The 21,557-nt window shown below is 48.6% G+C and overlaps 1 protein-coding gene across 1 annotated transcript in view; it reads left to right on the forward strand.

Moving 5' to 3' along the window:
* LOC142759172 (vomeronasal type-2 receptor 26-like) overlaps window positions 1-20,326 on the forward strand; it is a 64,292-nt gene extending 43,966 nt beyond the window's left edge. The window contains exons 6-8 of the mRNA XM_075861092.1: window positions 18,604-18,819; window positions 18,981-19,104; window positions 19,224-20,326. Coding sequence (XP_075717207.1) covers window positions 18,604-18,819; window positions 18,981-19,104; window positions 19,224-20,131 — 1,248 coding nt within the window. The 3' untranslated portion in view covers window positions 20,132-20,326. The remainder of the gene's footprint in view (window positions 1-18,603; window positions 18,820-18,980; window positions 19,105-19,223) is intronic.
* Window positions 20,327-21,557: the final 1,231 nt, after the last annotated feature.

Below are 21,557 nucleotides of genomic sequence, written 5' to 3' on the forward strand. Positions count from 1 at the left end.
ATTGGGGAACCTGCAGCTAGTGTCAGTTGTTTGCAAAGTCCTGCCTGATCGTTTCAGCCATTGGATAATAAATCTGCCAGAGTAATCAAGTAACAGTCCAGCTTCTGTACACATATAAACAGCAATAGGTCGTCAGGAAACAGTCCAAGTTTAGTACACAGAGAAATGGCAGTTTGTATTAACATAAGGCAGATAGGAACAGGGGCGTAACTAGAAAAGACTGGGCCCCATAGCAAACTTCTGACTGGGGCCCCCCCTCCCCTGGGTGTCACACAACACCCCCCCTTGTAGATAGTGCCTTTTTTACAGCCCCCCCCTGTAGATAACGCCATACAGCCCCCCCTCTGTAGATAGTGCCATACATCCCCCTGTAGAGTACGCTATACAGCCCCCCCTGTAGATAACGCCATACAGCCCCACTGTAGATAACGCCATACAGCCCCCCTGCAGAGAACGCCATACAGACCCCCCTGTAGAGAACGCCATACAGCCCCCCCTGTAGGGAACGCCATACAGCCCCCCTGTAGAGAACGCCATACAGCCCCCCCTGTAGAGAACGCCATACAGCCCCCTGTAGAGAACGCCATACAGCCCCCCCTGTAGGGAACGCCATACAGCCCCCCCCTGTAGAGAACGCCATACAGCTCCCCCCCTGTAGGGAACGCCATACCGCCACCCCCCCCCCCCCCTGTAGGGAACGCCATACAGCGTTCCCCCCCCCTGTAGGGAACACCATACAGCGTCCCCCCTCCCAAAAAAATGCGACCTACAGTGTGTCCTACAAAATACATGTATCCCCTCTCCACAGGATCTCCACAGGACAGGGGATACATGTGTGATCGCTGGCAGCGATAGGGAGAACGGGGGACTGAAAGTCCCCTGAACTTCTCCATGACTAACCTCTGACTTCCGGCGTCTGCGCAGCTCAATAAAAATGAAAGGAGCGCTGGTCACGCATGCGCACAAGCACGACCGGCGCTCCATTCATTTCTACGGAGCTGCCGACAGACCCCGGAAGTCCGAGGTTTGTGATGGAGAACTTCAGGGGACTTTCAGTCCCCCGTTCTCCCTATCCCTGCCAGCGATCACACATGTATCCCCTATCCTGTGGAGATCCTGTGGAGAGGGGATACATGTCCTGTGGAGAGAGAGGGGATACATGTCCTGTGGAGAGGGGATACATGTCCTGTGGAGATCCTGTGCAGAGGGGGATACATGTCCTGTGGAGAGGGGATACATGTCCTGTGGAGAGGGGATACATGTCCTGTGGAGAGGGGATACATGTCCTGTGGAGAGGGGATACATGTCCTGTGGAGAGGGGGGGATACATGTCCTGTGGAGAGGGGATACATGTCCTGTGGAGATCCTGTGGAGAGGGGGATACATGTCCTGTGGAGAGGGGATACATGTCCTGTGGATAGCCTGTGGAGAGGGGATACGTGTCCTGTGGAGAGGGGATAGATGTCCTGTGGAGAGGGGATACATGTTCTGTGGAGAGGGGATACATGTCCTGTGGAGAGGGGATACATGTTCTGTGGAGAGGGGATACATGTCCTGTGGATAGCCTGTGGAGAGGGGATACATGTCCTGTGGAGAGGGGATACATGTCCTGTGGAGAGGGGATACATGTTCTGTGGAGAGGGGATACATGTCCTGTGGATAGCCTGTGGAGAGGGGATACATGTCCTGTGGAGAGGGGATACATGTCCTGTGGAGAGGGGATACATGTCCTGTGGAGAGGGGATACATGTTCTGTGGAGAGGGGATACATGTCCTGTGGATAGCCTGTGGAGAGGGGATACATGTCCTGTGGAGAGGGGATACATGTCCTGTGGAGAGGGGATACATGTCCTGTGGAGAGGGGATACATGTCCTGTGGAGAGGGGATACATGTCCTGTGGAGAGGGGATACATGTCCTGTGGAGAGGGGATACATGTCCTGTGGAGAGGGGATACATGTCCTGTGGAGAGGGGGGGGGGATACATGTATTTTGCTCTATTTTGCGCCTTCAGGACCAGACACCGTTTAGCCATTTTTAGCACGTGTTAGTTAAATGGCTATAACGTTTTTATTTGTTGGGCTAACGACGTGATTTTTGCGACGTTTTTTCCGTAGACAATGCAGGTTTCATTTTTTATTGTTTTTATACACATCTTTTTTGCTATTTTAGAATTTTTATTCATAAAGTTTGAAAATAATAGTAAAAAAATAAGCTTTTTTACATTTCAGCTATTTATTTTTTTTGGTAATAACAGTTTTACCCTAAAATAGACCTTTTATTTGTGATCGTCATTGTCTACGTAAATTTTTATATATTACATGTCTATATTAGGGTAATTGGGTCAGCGCTAGCGTTACAACAATGATTGGCGGGGGGAACGTGTTTTTTTGGGGGTGGGTATTTTATGTGTATTTATTATTTACATTTTTTTTGCACTTTACTTTATTATTTTTTTATTACTATGGCCTGTCCCCCAAAGGTCAAAGAAGACCTTTGGGGAACTTTATATATTTTTTTTCTTTCTTTTACACCATGTTTTTCCACTGTAACTGGAGCTGCACAGCAGCCCCAGTTACAGGGGAAATCAGCCCTCACATAGTGACGATTGTCAGTGATAGGGCTGTGCTGGGTCTAGTAAGACCCAGCAGCAGTCTGCCACGAACGGCACCCGGCGATCATGTGACCAGTCACATGATCACCGGGAGGAATAGAGACAGCGCCGCTGCTGCTGTCTCTATTCCTGTACACAGCGCGCATTGAGCGCTGTGTACAAGTGATCAGAGAAGACAGAAGCAGCGAAAGCTGCTTCTATCCTCTCCTCAGCGTCCCCGGCAGTCACTGACATTCAGCTGCCCGATCGCGCGGGCAGCAAGTTAAAACACGAGCCGTAGAAAGTCTATGGCTCGGGTTTTAAGGACCCTGACCGCTGGCCGTAAAAATACAGCCAGCGGTCGGGAACCAGTTAATGGCAGTGCGGGGAGATACCTCCCTGCTCTGCCGTAGTGTTCAGTGGCGTCCCGCTGTAGCAGCCATAGCGGCTGCTAGCCGAGCCTCCGGCCATGGTGGGGGCCCGTGCCGGCGGGCGACACGGGCCCCCTCATGCCGCGGGCCCCGTAGCAGCCGCTACTGCTGCTACGGCGGTAGTTACGCCACTGGATAGGAACTAGACCACAAGCAGAAAGCTTAATAGTCTAGTAAGGAGGTACCACAAGGCTCCGGCTTATACAGGAGCCACAATAGGGAGACCAATTAGGAAATTAAGACAATGGAAGCTAGAGAGCAGAAATCAAAGAGAAGCTAGACACTAAATAAATTCACTTTGGACTGGCGGCGGGGGCACATACAGGTGTGTGGTGGGTGTAAAGTTACCAGGAAACCCCTCAGTGACCAGGCCAGTAGGTCCTTACATACTGTTGTACTCAACTTTATCCGCGTCCTTATGAATGCAGATACAATTTGCAGCACTGGCAAGGCAAGGGAATCATCAGTTCCCTGCCACACAATTCGGCAATTTACTACTAATACAGGCGGTGCAATGCAGGCGACAGAAATACGTAATCACGCCACCTGCCTTGTTCTGCTGGAGCATGCCTGGTCAAAAGAGATCAGCCCTGTATTACTGGAGGAGAGGACGGTGTGGTAACAGGGACAGGTGTGTGCAGCACTACATACAGGTGTGGCACTTCAGGGGGCAGTGTGTGACTCTATTGACATGGGCATTGTCTGGCACTACCAACAAGGGCATCTGTGGCGCTAACTAAAGGAAGCACTGAGGTATTTTTTAAAGGGAGCACTATAACACTATCTGTAGGGGACATTGTGACACTATCTACAGGGGACAGTGTGTGACACTATTGACATGGTTAGTGTGTGGCACTACCATCAAGGGCTAATTGGCGCTAACTACAGGAAGCATTGTAGCACTATCTGTAGGGGACATTGTGGCACTATTTACAGGGGAGGTGTGGGGCTCTATCTACAGGGGGCAGTGTGGTTCACATTCTAAGCTGCTTGTTATACTATATGTAGTGGTCAGTGTGGCGAAACCGGATCAGTGGGGGTCGGTTTACGCCAAGAGAATGTGGGCGATAGATTCAGGCGACACAGATTAACAGGGGACAAGCCACAGCGGCGCGTTTATTAACAGGGACAGACACACACAGAACCAATGCATCGCTGCTTCTCCCCTCTGGGCTGGATGGGACAGGCTACCTCACTATGGGGTCTCTCCACTGTACCTTTCATCCTTTGGGGTGTCTCCAGATCCTCCTTAGTTAGATGGGACTCCAGCACTTGTCCTCTATTACTGTCCCTAGGTCAGGTACCATCTCTGAGGTAGACAGCCCCTGCCTGCAGCTCACACTGCTATCTCATCCTCTCCTGGGCTGCAACTAACTGAGAACTCATCCAGCACCACTATATCCCTCACTCACCCCTCCCTCAGGAAACAGGCCCCCTCCTTTTTCTTATTTACATTACACAAGTTCCCGCTCTCAGCCTGTGACTAATTCTCCTTCAGTGTAAGATTAACCCTAGAGGGGGAGGACAGTGAAGCAGCACTGAATACAATACAATACAAATCAACTGGTTATCAAACATAACGTAATGCAGTTTGAGGGGACATATCCCCATCTAGCACCGGGCGCCATCTAAGCTATGGCACCCGGATGGCGGGAGTGCGACGGTTTGCGGCAGGCTTAACCTGTATTTGGGTACAATGCCTGTAACCGTCACCCGTTCCGCCACAGACCTCCCCCAGCTTAGATCCAGAATCAGTCCTGCTGACCCTCTGTCGGGTCAGTGATGAAATCTGGGCCCGGTGCTGTCAGTCTCCGCCCATCAGTGTCCTGCTGCCGAGAGAGTCCATCAGCATTCCCGTGGTCCCGGCCCTTTTTATGAGAGATGGTAAAGTTATAGGATTGTAAGGCCAGGCTCCACCGTAGTAAACGCCCATTGTCCCCGACGGTTCGGTTCAACCAACTGAGAGGACTGTGGTCTGTGACTATTGTGAACTCCCTCCCATAAACGTAGGGCTGGAGCTTCTTTAGAGCCCACACGACAGCCAGGTTGTGTATGCCCTCTCAATGGTTGTGTATGCCCTCTCTCGGTCCAGCAACTTCCGGGAGAGGTACGCGATCGGGTGTTCGTGGCCCACCTGGTCCACTTGGCTCAGTACCGCTCCCAGCCCGACGTCTGAGGCATCGGTTTGGACTATGAACCGCCGGTGGAAGTCAGGGGCAGCCAGGACAGGGGAGGTGGAGAGGGCAGTCTTAAGGCTCCCGAAGGCCGCCTCACAGTCAGGGGACCAGGGCATCAGTCGACTGAACCTTTTGGACGTCAAGTCGGTCAAGGGCTTGGCTAGGGTACTATACTGCGGGATAAATTTTGGGTAGTACCCTGTGACTCCCAGAAAGGCCCTAACCTGCTTCTGGTTGGCCGGCCGGGGCCAATGGAGAATGGCCTCCACCTTGGCCGGCTCGGGCGGATCTGTCCGCTGCCCACTCGGTGACCCAGGTAGGCGACTTCTGCCATCCCCATCTGGCACTTGTCAGGGCGGATGGTGAGGCCGGCGTACCGGATGCGCTCCAGGATCTGCGCCACGTGCCCCAAGTGTTCCTCCCAAGTCTCGCTAAAGATAGCGATATCATCCAGGTAGGCCTGGGCAAACTCCTGACACCCCACGAGGATCCGGTCGACCACCCTCTGGAAGGTCGCGGGGGAGTTCTTCATCCTGAATGGCATGCACATAAATTCAAACAGGCCGAACGGGGTGAGGAACGCCGAGCGCTCTTGGGCTTCCTTGGTCAGAGGAATCTGCCAGTAGCCCTTGCTGAGATCCAGAGTGGACACGAAGCGTGCCCCTCCCAGCCTATCGAGCAGCTCATCAATCCGGGGCATCGGATAGGCATCCGTAACGGTTACCTTGTTCAGCCGCCGGTAGTCTATACAGAACCTCGTGGTTTTGTCCTTCTTGGGGGCCAACACATTGCCGGTGGCCCAAGGACTGTGAGATGGTACAATGACCCCGATCTCCAGCATTTCTTCTACTTCTTTTCTCATCGCGGTCAGCACTGAGGAAGCCACTCGGAACTCGGGCTGCCTCAGGGGTCGGGCTCCTCCAGTGTCGACCTCGTGAGCGACTAGGGAGGTACGTCCGGGGGACGCGGTGAACAAGGCCTCCTGGGCTGATAACACCTCCCCCATCTCCCTACTCTGCAAGCGCGATAGCTGGACTTCAAGCTGCACATCTGCCAGCCCTGTCTGGCGTCGGGCCTCTGCCAGTAGGTCAGGGATGCGGTCCACGTCAGGGTTGTCCATGGGCGGGCAGCATATCGCGACCGCTCCTACCTCCCTTACAACATAGGCCTTGAGCCGGTTTATGTGGTAGTTCCGTACCCGCTTTTCTGCTTTGTCGTGGGCTACTAGGTAGTTCGTCGTCCCCTGTCGCCCCACTACAGTGTACGGTCCAGCCCAATTGGCCTGCAACTTGTTGCCTCGTACTGGCGCGAGGACCAGCACCTTCTCCCCCACCCCCAGCTCTCGGGTTCGGGCGCTACGGTTGTACTCGTCCCGTTGACGGCTTCGAGCTACTTCCAATCGCTGATGGGCCAAATCCATCAGCCGTGCTAGGCGCTCCCGCATTTGGCTCACATAGTCTACTACCGGGATCTCCGGGCTTGCAAACTGCCCTTCCCAACCTTTCCAGACTAAGTCCAAGGGTCCCCGGACCCGCCTCGCGAACAGCAACTCGAATGGGGAGTACCCGGTAGACTCCTGCGGCACCTCTCGATAGGCAAAGCTGCTGCAAGGAGCGGTCCCAGTCTCTCCCCTCCGAGTGGACGTATCAGAGTAGCAACTGCTTGAGGGTACCGTTGAACCTTTCACACAGTCCGTTCGTTTGGGGGTGGTAGGCGGTGGTTCTTAGAGAACTCACCCCGTGCCGATTCCAGAAGTCCTGCATGAGTTCTCCCTGGAATTGAGATCCCTGGTCTGTGAGTACCTCACGCGGGAACCCCACCCGGCTGAAGATGTCCATGAGTCCCTGGGCGACGTGCTCGGCATCTATGGAGGACAGAGCCACTGCGTCCGGGTATCTAGTAGCGAAGTCTACCAGGTTTAGGATGTAACGCTTTCCCCCTCGGCTGGGGGGATTAATGGGGCCGACCAGATCTATGGCCACCCGCTGGAAGGGCTCTCGGATGAGGGGCAGCTGCTTGAGCGGCACCTTGCACGGGGCCCCCGCCACCCGTTGGCAGACAGGGCACGAAGCTCGGTACCGCAGCACGTCCTCAGTCAGCCCTGGCCAAAAGAAAGCCTTCGAGAACCGGGCCCTGGTGGACCTGTTCCCAGTGTGACCCGCCGCGGGTATATCGTGGGCCAGGGCTAACAGTCGTGCACGGTAGGCTTGGGGAACAAGCAGCTGCTTGGAGGCGGTCCAGGGCGACGCAGGCTTGGTCGGGGCTTCGACCCGGTACAACAGCCCGTTGTCCCACTGGAACCCTGCCTGGGCCCCTCCACTGGGTGGTCGATCGGCAAGGCTACGGGCAGAGGACAGGGAAGGATCCGTATGCTGGGCCTCCCTAAAAGCGACCCTATCCACCTCCCCAGGTCTGTCGGTCAGTTGTGAGGCGTCAGGGGCTTGGGTACTTACAACCGGCGGTTCGGGGGGCGGGGCTTCCGCGAGAGGATCCTCGGTGGTTACACGGGTCGGTGGTGGAGGCCGGTAAAGGTTCTCCCGGGCTTGGCTGTGGGTCACGGCCCCAGCGAACTGACTTGTGAGACCGTTCCCAAGGTCGTTCCCCAATAAGACATTGGCGGGGAGATCCGGCATGAGCCCGACTTCGACCTCCCCTTTTCCGGGGCCCCAGTCCAGGTAGACTCTGGCGTGGGGAATGGACCGCTGCTGTCCGTCCGCCAGGGCAATCCGGGCTAATTGCTGGGGAAGAACCTTAGACTGGGGAACCAGGTACGCTCTTACCAGGGTGAGGGATGCCCCCGAGTCACGGAGTCCTTGGACGGTGCGGCGTCCCAGTACCACGGGCTGTCGGTGGCCCTGCATGCTGGCAGGGACCTGGTTCGTCACGAGGCTCGCAAGCTCTACGTGGTAGACCACCTCCTCCACCTCTGGTGCATCTAGGAGGTGGTCACACTCATCAGGGTCGCCCGCCTCCGGGCAAAAGGCGACCCGGGTTGGGGTTGGTCTGGGAAAGGGCACCGTTGATTGGGCCAGGGGGCAGTCCTGTCGGATGTGCCCCGGCTGGTGGCACCCATAACACTGGCGGGAGTTCTTGGAGGGATCAGGGCGGCCGTAGGCAGCGGCTGGGGTCTCATCTAAGTTGGCCGGGGTGGTTCCACTATTTTGGTAGGGGCTCGGAGCTCTCGGCGTTGGTCCTGACGCGGAAGGCTTCTCCACTGGGGTCGGTGGGCCAAGAACTCGTCGGCCAGGGAGGCAGCATCTTCAGGGGTGCTGGGGTGGCGGTCCGCGACCCAGGCACGAACGGGGACCTCCATCCTGGAGAGGAGTTGCTCCAAAATGACGAGGTCCTCCAGGGCCTCCCGACTGAAGGCCTTCTTCCCCTCGGCCCACCTGAAGCAGCTTAAGCGGAGCTGGGCTGCCAGTTCCACATGGGTACCCTGGCCGGCGAGCGTCAAATTACGGAACCGCTCTCTGTAAGTCTCTGGGGTGATCGCATACCTCTTCAGCAGGGCGTCCCGGAGGCAACCGTAGTCCCGTCCGTCCTCTGGACCTAGGCTCCGGTAGACTTCAAGGGCCCTCCCTTGCAGGCTGGGCCCCACGTAGCGAGCCCATTCGGTGGTGGGGATGTCATGCACCTGTAGCTATGTCTCCAGCATGGTTAGGTGCGCATCGATATCCGTGGAAGAAGGATCCAACTTGGGGAGGTCGTTGTATCGTAGTTGGGGTATTCGGGGCCCGGCAGGGATTGGGGTTGTTGGTTCTGGGGGTGCCACTGCACGGGCCAAGGCCCCAACGATGATCAGGTGCTCGGCCTCGGAGCTTTAAGGCCCCAGAGCGGTCAGCAGATCCCCCATCCGCAGGGCCTGGGTGTCCAAGATGGCGCTACGGCCGGTTCCCTGGCGACTGGCCGGTTCTTCGGGGCAGTAGTCAACGTCACCCTCGGCCATCTCTCCCATCTCGGCCGGGTTCGCCAGGTCCCAGGCTTGGAGCTTCTCAATCAGCCGATCCTTGATGTCGCGGGACGAGAAGGCAATACGCCAGAACCGGCACAGCTCTTGGAGTGTAATTCGGAGGTAGCTGCCATAGGGGACAGCCTCTGCTCCGCCGGGAGGATCCATAGAGTCAGGCTCCATGACTGGGGATTTAGGTGCCTGTGGTCCCCCTGTACTGCAGCACGTGTGGCAGTCCGCCCTTGAGGTCTGGCCGCGAAGCGCCGGATGGTACCAGGGTACCTATCCCCTGCCGCTTCCCCTAGAACGGGCTGAATCTATCCCACCGCTGCCACCAAATGTGGCGAAACCGGATCAGTGGGGGTCGGTTTACGCCAAGAGAATGTGGGCAATAGATTCAGGTGACACAGATTAACAGGGGACAAGCCACAGCGGCGCGTTTATTAACAGGGACAGACACACACAGAACCAATGCATCACTGCTTCTCCCCTCAGGGCTGGATGGGTCAGGCTACCTCACTATGGGGTCTCTCCACTGTACCTTTCATCCTTTGGGGTGTCTCCAGATCCTCCTTAGTTAGATGGGACTCCAGCACTTGTCCTCTATTACTGTCCCTAGGTCAGGTACCATCTCTGAGGTAGACAGCCCCTGCCTGCAGCTCACACTGCTATCTCATCCTCTCCTGGGCTGCAACTAACTGAGAACTCATCCAGCACCACTATATCCCTCACTCACCCCTCCCTCAGGGAACAGGCCCCCTCCTTTTTCTTATTTACATTACACAAGTTCCCGCTCTCAGCCTGTGACTCATTCTCCTTCAGTGTAAGATTAACCCTAGAGGGGGAGGACAGTGAAGCAGCACTGAATACAATACAATACAAATCAACTGGTTATCAAACATAACGTAATGCAGTTTGAGGGGACATATCTAGCACCGGGCGCCATCTAAGCTATGGCACCCGGATGGCGGGAGTGCGACGGTTTGCGGCAGGCTTAACCTGTATTTGGGTACAATGCCTGTAACCGTCACCCGTTCCGCCACAGTCAGCACATATCCACTAGAGCTCTAACTATTTATTAGAACTTTTAATATAAAGGTCTTGGCTGGGGGATGCGTGCAGACCAATACTCGTAGCATAAAAACCAGAGGGTAGCGGGAGCGTGGTTAAAATAATTTGTTTTGCATGAAATGCCCCTTTAAAAACCTGTGTTTGCCCCGGGGAGTGGGGGGGGGGGTTAAATTTACAGACCCTGAACAGAGTATAAAATTCTAGACCTAGGTAAAAATATATCATCATACTGAAATAGTCTACTTGAGAATCATGTCTGGTCATGGCCAATGTAAGGCTATTTGATGTAAGGGAAAGAGGATAATAGAGAATTTGGGGAGGAGAGGGAAACCTTTTGTCACAGGTGTTTCATACATCTCCAGTAAAGGCTATAGACCCAAGTAGTGTATTTGCTAGTGAGAATAAGGAGATTTACATAAGAGAGAGTCGGGATGCACCAGCCACAATTTATCAATTTTTCTCCATTTAGTATAATAATAATAATAATAAGATATGACATTTGGAGGAGCCAAGTCCTGCATTTCTCTACTGGCCAACAAAACCCACTTTGAAATTATAGGGCAATTTGTGGGCCAAAGTGAATTGTAGAAAATCAACCTGGAGTTTTGTGAGAAGTTTTAGGGGCATTAGAATGGGTAATGTCTAAAAATGATAAAGTCGATTTAAAGTACCGGAGGGAGGGGGTCTGGCATTGATACGGGAAGTTGCTTATAAGGCTCTGATCAGTAGGAATATTCAATGGAGGGCCCTCCGTCTTTGTCGTATTGCCCTTATAGACAGAGAGCCTACCAGATTCTCATAGAAGGGCATGATGGCTTACCAGGGAAGGAAAGTGGTTACAAGGGGAAGTAGTGGTAATACAGTGAAGGAAATAAGTATTTGATCCCTTGCTGATTTTGTAAGTTTGCCCACTGTCAAAGACATGAACAGTCTAGAATTTTTAGGATAGGTTAATTTTACCAGTGAGAGATAGATTATATAAAAAAAAAAAAAAGAAAATCACATTGTCAAAATTATATATATTTATTTGCATTGTGCACAGAGAAATAAGTATTTGACCCTTTTGGCAAACAAGACTTAATACTTGGTAGCAAAACCCTTGTTGGCAAGCACAGCAGTCAGACGTTTTTTGTAGTTGATGATGAGGTTGGCACACATGTTAGATGGAATTTTGGCCCACTCCTCTTTGCAGATCATCTGTAAATCATTAAGATTTCGAGGCTGTCGCTTGGCAACTCGGATCTTCAGCTCCCTCCATACGTTTTCGATGGGATTAAGGTCTGGAGACTGGCTAGGCCACTCCATGACCTTAATGTGCTTCTTTTTGAGCCACTCCTTTGTTGACTTGACTGTATGTTTCGGGTCATTGTCGTGCCGGAAGACGCAGCCACGAGCCATTTTTAATGTCCTGGTGGAGAGAAGGAGGTTTGCACTCAGGATTTGACAGTACATGTCTCCATTCATTCTCCCATTGATGCGGTGAAGTAGTCCTGTGCCCTTAGCAGAGAAATACCCCCAAAACATAATGTTTCCACCTCCATGCTTGACAGTGGGGACGGTGTTCTTTGGGTCATAGGCAGCATTTCTCTTCCTCCAAACAGTTGAGTTAATGCCAAAGAGCTCAATTTTAGTCTCATCTGACCACAGCACCTTCTCCCAATCACTCTCAGAATCATCCAGATGTTCATTTGCAAACTTCAGACGGGCCTGTACATGTGCCTTCTTGAGCAGGGGGACCTTGTGGGCACTGCAGGATTTTAGTCCATTATGGCGTAATGTGTTACCAATGGTTTTCTTGGTGACTGTGGTCCCAGCTGCCTTGAGATCATTAACAAGTTCCCCCCGTGTAGTTTTTCGGCTGAGCTCTCACCTTCCTCAGGATGACCCACGAGGTGAGATTTTGCATGGAGCCCCAGATCGATGTCGATTGACAGTCATTTTGTATGTCTTCTATTTTCTTACTATTGCACCAACAGTTTTCTCCTTCTCACCCAGCGTCTTACTTATGGTTTTGTAGCCCATTCCAGCCATGTGCAGATCTATGATCTTGTCCCTGACATCTTTAGAAAGCTCTTTGGTCTTGCCCATGTTGTAGAGGTTAGAGTCAGACTGATTAATTGAGTCTGTGGACAGGAGTCTTTTATACAGGAGACCATTTAAGACAGCTGTCTTTAATGCAGGCACCAAGTTGATTTGGAGCATGCAACTATTCTGGAGGAAGCTGAACTCTTAATGGTTGGTAGGGGATCAAATACTTATTTCTCTGTGAACAATGCAAATAAATATATATAATTTTGACTATGTGATTTTCTTTTTTTTTGTTTATATAATCTATCTCTCACTGGTAAAATTAACCTAGCCTAAAAATTCTAGACTGTTCATGTCTTTGACAGTGGGCAAACTTACAAAATCAGCAAGGGATCAAATACTTATTTCCTTCACTATATGTGGTAGAAGGGTTTGAGGGGGAGAAAAGTAGGAGAGGCAGAGAGAGAGTGTGATGATACTTAGTGGTGCCTTTGGTGTGAAAGAGGTCTGTTGGACTGTGGTGGGGAGCAGGCAACAAGAGAGCTGTTGGTGTCTGGTGAGGGAGGCAGGAGCAATAAAGCGATCAGCATGCATGTTGCCCCTCTTATACCTTGTCCGTGCACATCTGTATGACATCACCTGCTCATGCATGTGCAACGGGGGGTCCATGGGACTGTTTATGGCTCATCCCATGGAAGCTCAATACCTGGTGAGGGTGGGGCAGACAGTGGGAATGCATTGGATGTGTCCACTGTCTTCTCCCACCTCCCCTGGAGGGTAGAGATACACACCTATCTCTGGAGGAATATCTACACTGACATGTACATAGATATAACACTTCTCTTTATAATCGCCCTGTTGTCGGGAACACGACAATGACATTTGTGGAAGTTTTTGTCAATTTGTATTTACCCCCTCAACTTCACTCGTTACTGGTAATGGTGGTAGATGGAATGAAGTGTAATTTTGGATTTAGGTACTCCGAATATCACTTATCCCCTCAAGTACACCTTACTGCCAGTCCTCAAACTCAAAAGTCCATAGAAACGCAAAGCCCATCGAACAAACCTCAAAGTCCATAGAACGAAGTTAAAAGTCCATAAAATGTGTGTACCTTACCTACTGTATCTCTAAGGGTTCCTACACACTTCCCAATCATAAACACAAAATGTAAAATAATCTAAAACACAAAAATATTCCCCCCAAACCATAGGTATATGTACATATAGAGATTCATGCTCAAACAGCATTTCTCACTACTCCTCCATAAACACGTGAAAGGTACACAAATTAATGGGGTGACTACAGGCTGTAAATATATGCCCGCCTATACGTACATACTCACTCACTGTGGGACGGGCATGTCCTCACTGAGTTTGCCTAGAATGTCTATATGTACACCTTGAAAATTTTTGTATGACACATTGATTTATATTACACTACACAAATATATATACATAAACTCGGCAATTGCTGGTCACAGGACAGTACTAAATCCTTAATCCAAGTTCATGTTTTAAGCCTGACCTAGTTTACTTAGTGGACAACTCCTTTCACTCATCAGTACTATCACAGGGTGGATGAGCAGGTTGAAGAGCAAAATTACTTTGGGGTTGTACCCGAACAGGCTCACCCACCAGAAAACCTCTGAGTCTCTTTTCAGGGCATGCAAAACCTTGGTAGTCTTGTCATGCTTTAATGGGATGGAGGCTCGATTCTCAGACCCTTTACACTTCTCCACGATATCCTCTTCCTCACTGAACCCAAGAGGGATCAGATGGAGTCTTACAGGAGCATCTGGGTGGATATCGAGCCCCTACTCAGGGGTGACTGGAGTTCTTCCGTTCTGCTACATCGATACCTATGACAATACAAAAAGGTACAATGCTCCTTGGAGGAGTATTGCTCTTCCGGTGTAATTAGTCACATAGATGGTGTAGTAAACATATTGCACTCGGGACCAACACCAATACCCTTGACCCATGTACCTTAAGCTTGTAGAGGGTATTGGGTTGACCTTCATCTCACAGGTCCCTTCGGTATCTCAAGACTGTTGTCAAGGCACCTGGTTCTAATAACCTTGGCAGAGGATCAAATCCTCCTTCTTCCAACATCTATCTGTACAGATATGGATGGCTGCCCTTATAGGTTAGGATATCCAAGGGGAGCTGCGGATGAAGCATTGTTTTGTGGTTCTTCACAATACTCAGGTTTGTGGGACTATTTCCCCGTCTTACCAAACCCATTATCTTAAAATCAAGATATGGGTGTAATGCCAGGATTACCTTCCCCTGTCAATCTTTCCTAAAGGAACACCCTAGTTAAACACAAATAATCAGCCATACATTTATTCACTGTATTTAATTGCACTCGCATTAGGCCTCAGATGAAATTGTGTTAAATGTCTGAACCTCCCAGGTCTGGGTGCACAGTATAACATATAACACTACACCATAAACTTATGTTACCTGCCCGGACCTCGCTACTGGAATTCACATTAAAATGATAATTCCAACATTATATCCTAACTAGAGAGCAATTAAAACATTCTGCAATTATAGATGTAAATGCGTTACCATCCTGAACTTCAAGGTCTAGCTGCGCAGTATAACATAACACTACAAGTGAACTTATGTTACCTGTTCACACCTCTCTACCTGATCTTAGTTCTCAGAACTAGCAAATACACCATTATCCAATGGCTGAATCACCAGTTATTTTCCTGGAGTGGTTTTCTTATTATGTATTATAAATATAGGCAACACCCATATAGTATAAATACATATTACTGATAACCAGGGATACACCACAATAGAATCTGTGAAGGAACCACAAATGAAAATAAAAGGACAACTGGGGACAAACACAAAAGAGCATAAACAAACAGTACAGACATCAAAGAGATAACACCTCACTGTGAACATGTAATTTATGGACTACTAAAAATTCACAGCTGAACTCCTCCCCAGTTGTGGTTAGTCACCTATATCCATGAGCACATGGTGGAGCACATAAGGCTTTAAGGACACTCTAAAGCAGCGATTTTGTCCCTGTCTAAATCCACCATTTGTTGTCATGTGGCCATTTTCTATTCATTCTTTACTAGGCTTTCCACGGTTGCTTATGCCATGGCAGTTCCTAGCAATATGTCCCATCTGACCACATATAAAACATTTAACAGGACCACATTTCTTAGTACCCAAAGACTTTCAGTACTTAGCAATATGGCCTGAGCCGGCACATGCAAAACATTTAATAGTACATGTTCTGCTGGACTTAGGGCAGTCACCAGCCAATGATCTCTTAAAGTTATGCATGGCTAGGGACACACTTCTGATTATCATACGCTTACATTGGCGTAGCACTTTAGTAACCTTGTTACCTTTGGTTTTCTGGATGGGATCACGGTTTGGGACATCTGATAAATCACTTTGCTATACCCCCTTTTTGCCCTGTAGATTCAAACTTACAGCGGAATCAGGCCTTGACTTTAGTGACAAAGACATGGGCGGTAAAAATTGTGAAAAATCCTCTATGATGTTTTGCATACTGGTTACCAATTGTGACCTAGCAGCAAACTTCTCATTTAACTTGGCAATGATCACATCCGTAGAGGCTGTCTTATCCTTAAACACATTGATCCCAGTATCTACAGGGGTAGTGTGTGGAATTATCTACAGGAGGCACTTTGGCATTATCTACAAGGGACACTGTGGCACTATCTATAAGAAGCAGTGTGTAGCAATATCTACAAGGGACACTGTGGCACTTTCTACAGGAAGCAGTGTGTGGCACTTCCTACTGGGGTACAGTGTGGGACACTATCAACAAGGGGCACTGCGTGTGGCACTATCTAGCCTGATTTTTATGCTACCAGTAGTGGCAGCACATATCCACTAGCCTAGTCCTTTTTTTATTAGAGCTTGTAATATAAAGGGCTAGGCTGTTGGATAATTTATAGTGTAAAAACCAGAGGATAGCGGGAGCGTGGCGAAAATAACTTGGTTTGAAAAGTATACGTTTGGAAACCACTTTTAAAATCCATGCATTTATTCCTACAAAAGGACCTGCAGACATAAGGACACAAGATCATGTAGGCAGGTCTTTAAACAAGAGAGTAGAGCAGCAAGACTACATATAAAAGAGTTTGAGCTGCTGAGTAAGTCCTGGGTCTGTATAAGTTTAGGGGGTCTGCATTTAGAAGCTCAAGTCTGAAGTGTGTATTAGTTTTGCGGGACAGGTTTGGGGGTCTGAATTTAGGTGTCTGGTGTCTCTATTTCGATGGTTTGTTCTGGGGTCTGTATTTATTTAGGGTGCCTGTTCTGGGTCCGTATTTGTTTAGGGGGCTCTGATCTGGGAACTGCAATAGTTTAGTCTGGGGTCTGTATGTATTCTAGGGTCTGGTCTGGGGTCTGAATTTATTGGTCTGAGTTAATGTATGGGTCTGGGGTCTGAATTTGCTTAGTAATCTGGTATGGGGTATGGAACAATTTAGGGGGTTTGGTGTCTGAATTTTTGTGTTTCTATAGAGGCTGGAAATGGCTGCAGTAGCGAAAAGCAAAGAGGACTCAGCAGAAAATTATACAGTGGTCTGGAGAAGTCACCCTAATGGTTGGCATCAGATGGAGAAGAAAATAAAAAGAATGATTCCGATCAGGGAAGACATCACTTGTGAGTCACTGAATTTATAGAGGAGTGGTCAATTCTGTCATCTGGTCAAGTTAATACTTGTATTCCACAAAGTCTTTGTGTAGTCCAGGTCTAATAGACAAATCGGTGTTACCATTCCCATTGTCATGAGGATGTGTGCCTACACAGTGTGATACTGTCAGCCAAGGTTGGAGACTGTTAGTATGTAGGGATACAGCCCTTTGAAAAGGGAAATCATAACACATATTGGTCAATGCTCACACAGAAAGGTGGTATTGACTATAGACAAGTCAAGGTAGGGCGGCGGTCGAGAATGAGGGTCCAAGTTTGGAAAACAGCCCACGGCCTATGGTCTACTTAAAGGAACAGTGTCATCACAAATAATTTTTTTATATGTTAAAGATGTTAGTGCTTTAATAAAAACGTTTATTTTCATTTGTGTGTTTGTGTTTTACTGTTTCTTATTTTTTACACTTTTTCTTCCCTATGGGGGCTGCCATTTTTTGTTCCATTTCTGTGTGTGTCGATTAACGACACACACAGACATGGAACACGGCAGCCACAGTCCCATAGGGACTGCGAACGGCTCCCGTCCCATTGACTGCCGTGTACGGCGTCTGTGTGGGAACTGCGCATGCGCCGCTCCCACACAGTCCTATTCGAAATTGGCGCCGTCCGGCGCCATTTTCCTGTGGACCGGAAGTCGCGGCCGGACAGTAATATTACTACTTCCGGTCGCGGCTTCCGGACTTGTGCACATGGAACAGCGGCAGCAAAGGGAGCGGACGGGCCGGAGGGAGCCGCGGCGGCAGGAGCAGGTAAGAGATTTCAATGTATGTTAGTGTTTGTGTGTGTTTACTACTGTATGTAAACCTACTACACTGTGGGTTACCTCAAAAAATGGCGACACACAGTGTAGGAGGTTACACCGTTCAAACCCCTCGTTTATCCCGGCACTAGCCAGGATAAAGGAGGGGGGGATGCTGAGAGCACACTAGAGCGAGGGCTTTTAACCCAATGTTGCAATGCTGCAATTTTGGGAACAGCTCCATCTAGTGACCAAAAATGGGTAGTATTATAAATTAGAAATAATTTATAATATGACATGGACTCGTGCAAAAAAATAAAAAAAATTTGAACAATGTTTAATCACCCACACACTAAATGTTTAATTTTTAAAAAAAAAACATGTTTTTCTGGCAACACATTCCCTTTAATCCACCATTGGTGTTACCCCAGAGGTCCTCAGTGGTCTCTAAGATAGCTAATGTTAAAGTGGCAGGGGGCATGTCCTAGCATGAGATGTGGGCATATGTGGAGTCACAGAACTCAGACAATCCTTCATACTAAACCCTATCCGGCGACATGTCCTACCAGATAAGCAGCCTCTGCCTGTCAGTGTACTGGTCGGAGCCTGGTGACATACCGCTATCACTGCCCTGCAGATGTGGCTGGATGAGGTTCACTGGTGTGATATCTTGAGGCACCTTAATGCCAAGACCAGATTTGACTTTTATGTATGGACATAGACAAACCAGTGGCTTCTTTATTGTCCAGTCACTTTACAGTAAATCCTATGGGACATGTACAGTTCCCCTCTGGTTTATCGATGACTCTTTGCACTTCAGTAGAAATAGACATTAAACATGAATGTGAGTGGTTTCCTGGGAGTAACAAGACACATTTGCTTTTTTCATTTTCACAGCTTCACCGTTATCTGGGAAGCCAAAAAGATATTAATGGAAATCGTCTCTTCTATGAAAATGGAGAATTCTCTACACAATATACCATTGTGAATTGGCGCAGTTTAGAGAATAGATCACATGCATTAAAATATGTTGGATCTACAAACCAAATACAAAATGATTCTACATTTAATATCAACGTAGAGGACATCTTATGGAAGAATAGCATCAACAAGGTGAGATGGCGGCTGCTCTGGGTCAGTGTAGGATGTGCAGTAGACTATTTATCTTTCCATCATAGAGGATCAATGTATTATAGCCTAAGGATCTTCGAAGGACCTTAGACTATTTAGACTTTTTTCTACACAAACAATAAGTTCTGATTGTTTTTTCTTAGGTCCCCGAATCTCAGTGTTCAGAGAATTGTTTACCAGGAACCCGGAAAGTCTCAAAGTCCAGAATCTATTCCTGCTGCTATGATTGTGTCCAGTGCTCCCCGGGAGAAATCTCCAACTTGACAGGTATGAAGACATTAGAAATAGGTGTTCTCCACTGATCATTATGGAGGGAGGGTATATTGACCACATTTTGGATACTGAATATTCTGTATATTGATGTTTTTTATGCTTCTATTTCCTAGACAGTGAAAGCTGCATGAAATGTACAGATCTCGACTGGCCCAATGAGAAGAAGGATCGTTGTGTTCCTAGATTGCTGGAATTTCTCTCCTACACAGATGACACAATCGTCCTGGTTATTTGTCTGGTTTCTATTATATTTTGTTTTCTTACATTCATGATTCTTATGACTTTTATTTTGTACCAAGACACGGCCATTGTGAAAGCCAATAACCGAAACCTGAGCTTCCTTCTCCTGGTCTCCATCATGCTGAGCTTCCTCTGTGTCTTCTTGTTCCTTGGACATCCAGTGGACCTCACTTGCCTGCTACGTCAGGTCTCATTTGGAATCCTCTTCTCAGTAGCCGTTTCTTGTGTCTTGGCCAAAACTGTCATGGTGTGCATCGCTTTCAGAGCCACCAAGCCCGGCAGCGCATGGAAACGCTGGATTGGAAGCAAGTGGTCAAATTCCCTGGTGTTGTTCTGCTCATCCATCCAAGTAATAATCTGTATGGGTTGGTTGACTCTAGCACCTCCCTTCCCGGAGCTGGACATACACTCCTATCAGGGAAAGATCATTGTGCAGTGTAATGAGGGCTCGGTTATTGGGTTCTACTCTGTCCTGGGTTATATGGGGGTCTTGGCAGCTGTTAGTTTTATTACAGCTTTTTTAGCTCGGACGTTACCGGACAGTTTTAATGAGGCCAAGTACATCACCTTCAGCATGCTGGTGTTCTGCAGTGTCTGGGTAGCCATGATCCCGGCTTATCTAAGTACCAAAGGGAAATACATGGTGGCTGTGGAGATATTTGCCATATTAACCTCTAGTGCTGGACTTTTAGGGTGTATATTCTTCCCAAAATGCTACATTATCTTATGGAGACCAGAACTGAACTCAAGAACACATTTACTGGAGGGAAGAAGCAGATGAGACTATTGTTTAATGTTCAACGATGATGTCGATGATCCTACATAAAGAACACGTGGTTTACTTATGTTAGATATAACACTTCAGCTTCACCCCATAAAACATATCCTCTATGATGGGCCTGAATGGTTCGGGACAATATGTTGGACCTTCACGCAGCTCATAAATTGTATTTTAAATGTAACCTTTCATTTATAAAAATAGACAAATCCTCAGTTGATATGAATCGTGGGGTCATTTATTTTCCAGCTTCAGTTTTTTTCTTGTCCTTCACTGAACATGAGGTTGTTCTTCATCTATCAGAGCTTGTTTAATGCCATAGGAATGTATAGAGTATAGACTATTGTTGTGTCCACGGTCGCTGACAGCCAGCACGCTACACTTACTGGCAGCCGCGACCGTGGGACACTGAGGATATGTCGGCGTCTCCCAACCAGGAGACGCCAACACACGCGGCTGCACTCTTCTGCCTCTATTGTGCAACAAAACATTCCCTAACCTATAAAGGGTGCTTAACCCCTTCCCGACATATGACATACAGTTACGTCATAGTCGGGTAGAGGTAGTATAGAGCGGGATCACGGAGTGAAGCCGCTCCATACGATGCGGGTGTCGGCTGTTTGTTACAGCCGACACTTCAGAGTAATGAGCGGCATCGCGCTCGAGCGCAATCCCGCTTGTTCAACTCGTTAAATGCTGAGGTCAATAGCGACCACAGCATTTTTAATCGTTAGAAAGAGGGGATCGACCCCCTCTAAAAGCTCATCTTGCCCCCCGCAACACAATCACGGGGGGGTGATAGTTGCTATGGCTGCCTGGGGGCCTAATGAAGGCCTCCAGGACTACCATCTTTGTGCATGGCAGATTCACGATATACTGCAATACATTACTATTTCAGTATATCGTGCAAGCGATCTAACGATCGCTGGTTGAAGTCCCCTAGGGGGGGCTAATAAAAAAAGTAAAAATGAGTTAAATTTAAAAAAAAATATTGTGTTAAAAAATATATATATATATTAAAAGTTAAAAATAAATCTTTTCCCATTTTCCCCCTAGAGAATAGTAAAAAAGTAAATAAATAAACATAATTGGTATCGCCGCTTCCGTAAAAGTCTGAACTATTACAATATATCGTTATTTAACCCGCACGGTGAGCGCCGTAAAAAAACAAGAGTAAACGCCAGAATCTCTATTTTTTAGTCATCTAATCTCCCAAATAAAATGTGATCAAACCATTGCATGCAACCCAAAATGGTATTATTAAAAACTACAGCTTATCCCGCAAAAAATAAGCCCTCATACCTCTTAATCAACGGAAAAATAAAAAAACTTATGGCTCTCGGAATTTGGCGACAAAAAATACATTTTCTTTTTTACACTTAGGTTTTTACTTGTAAAAGTAGTCAAATATGAAAAAAACAAAATATAT

Source organism: Rhinoderma darwinii, chromosome 4 (assembly GCF_050947455.1).
Source record: "Rhinoderma darwinii isolate aRhiDar2 chromosome 4, aRhiDar2.hap1, whole genome shotgun sequence".
Lineage (NCBI taxonomy): Eukaryota > Metazoa > Chordata > Amphibia > Anura > Rhinodermatidae > Rhinoderma > Rhinoderma darwinii.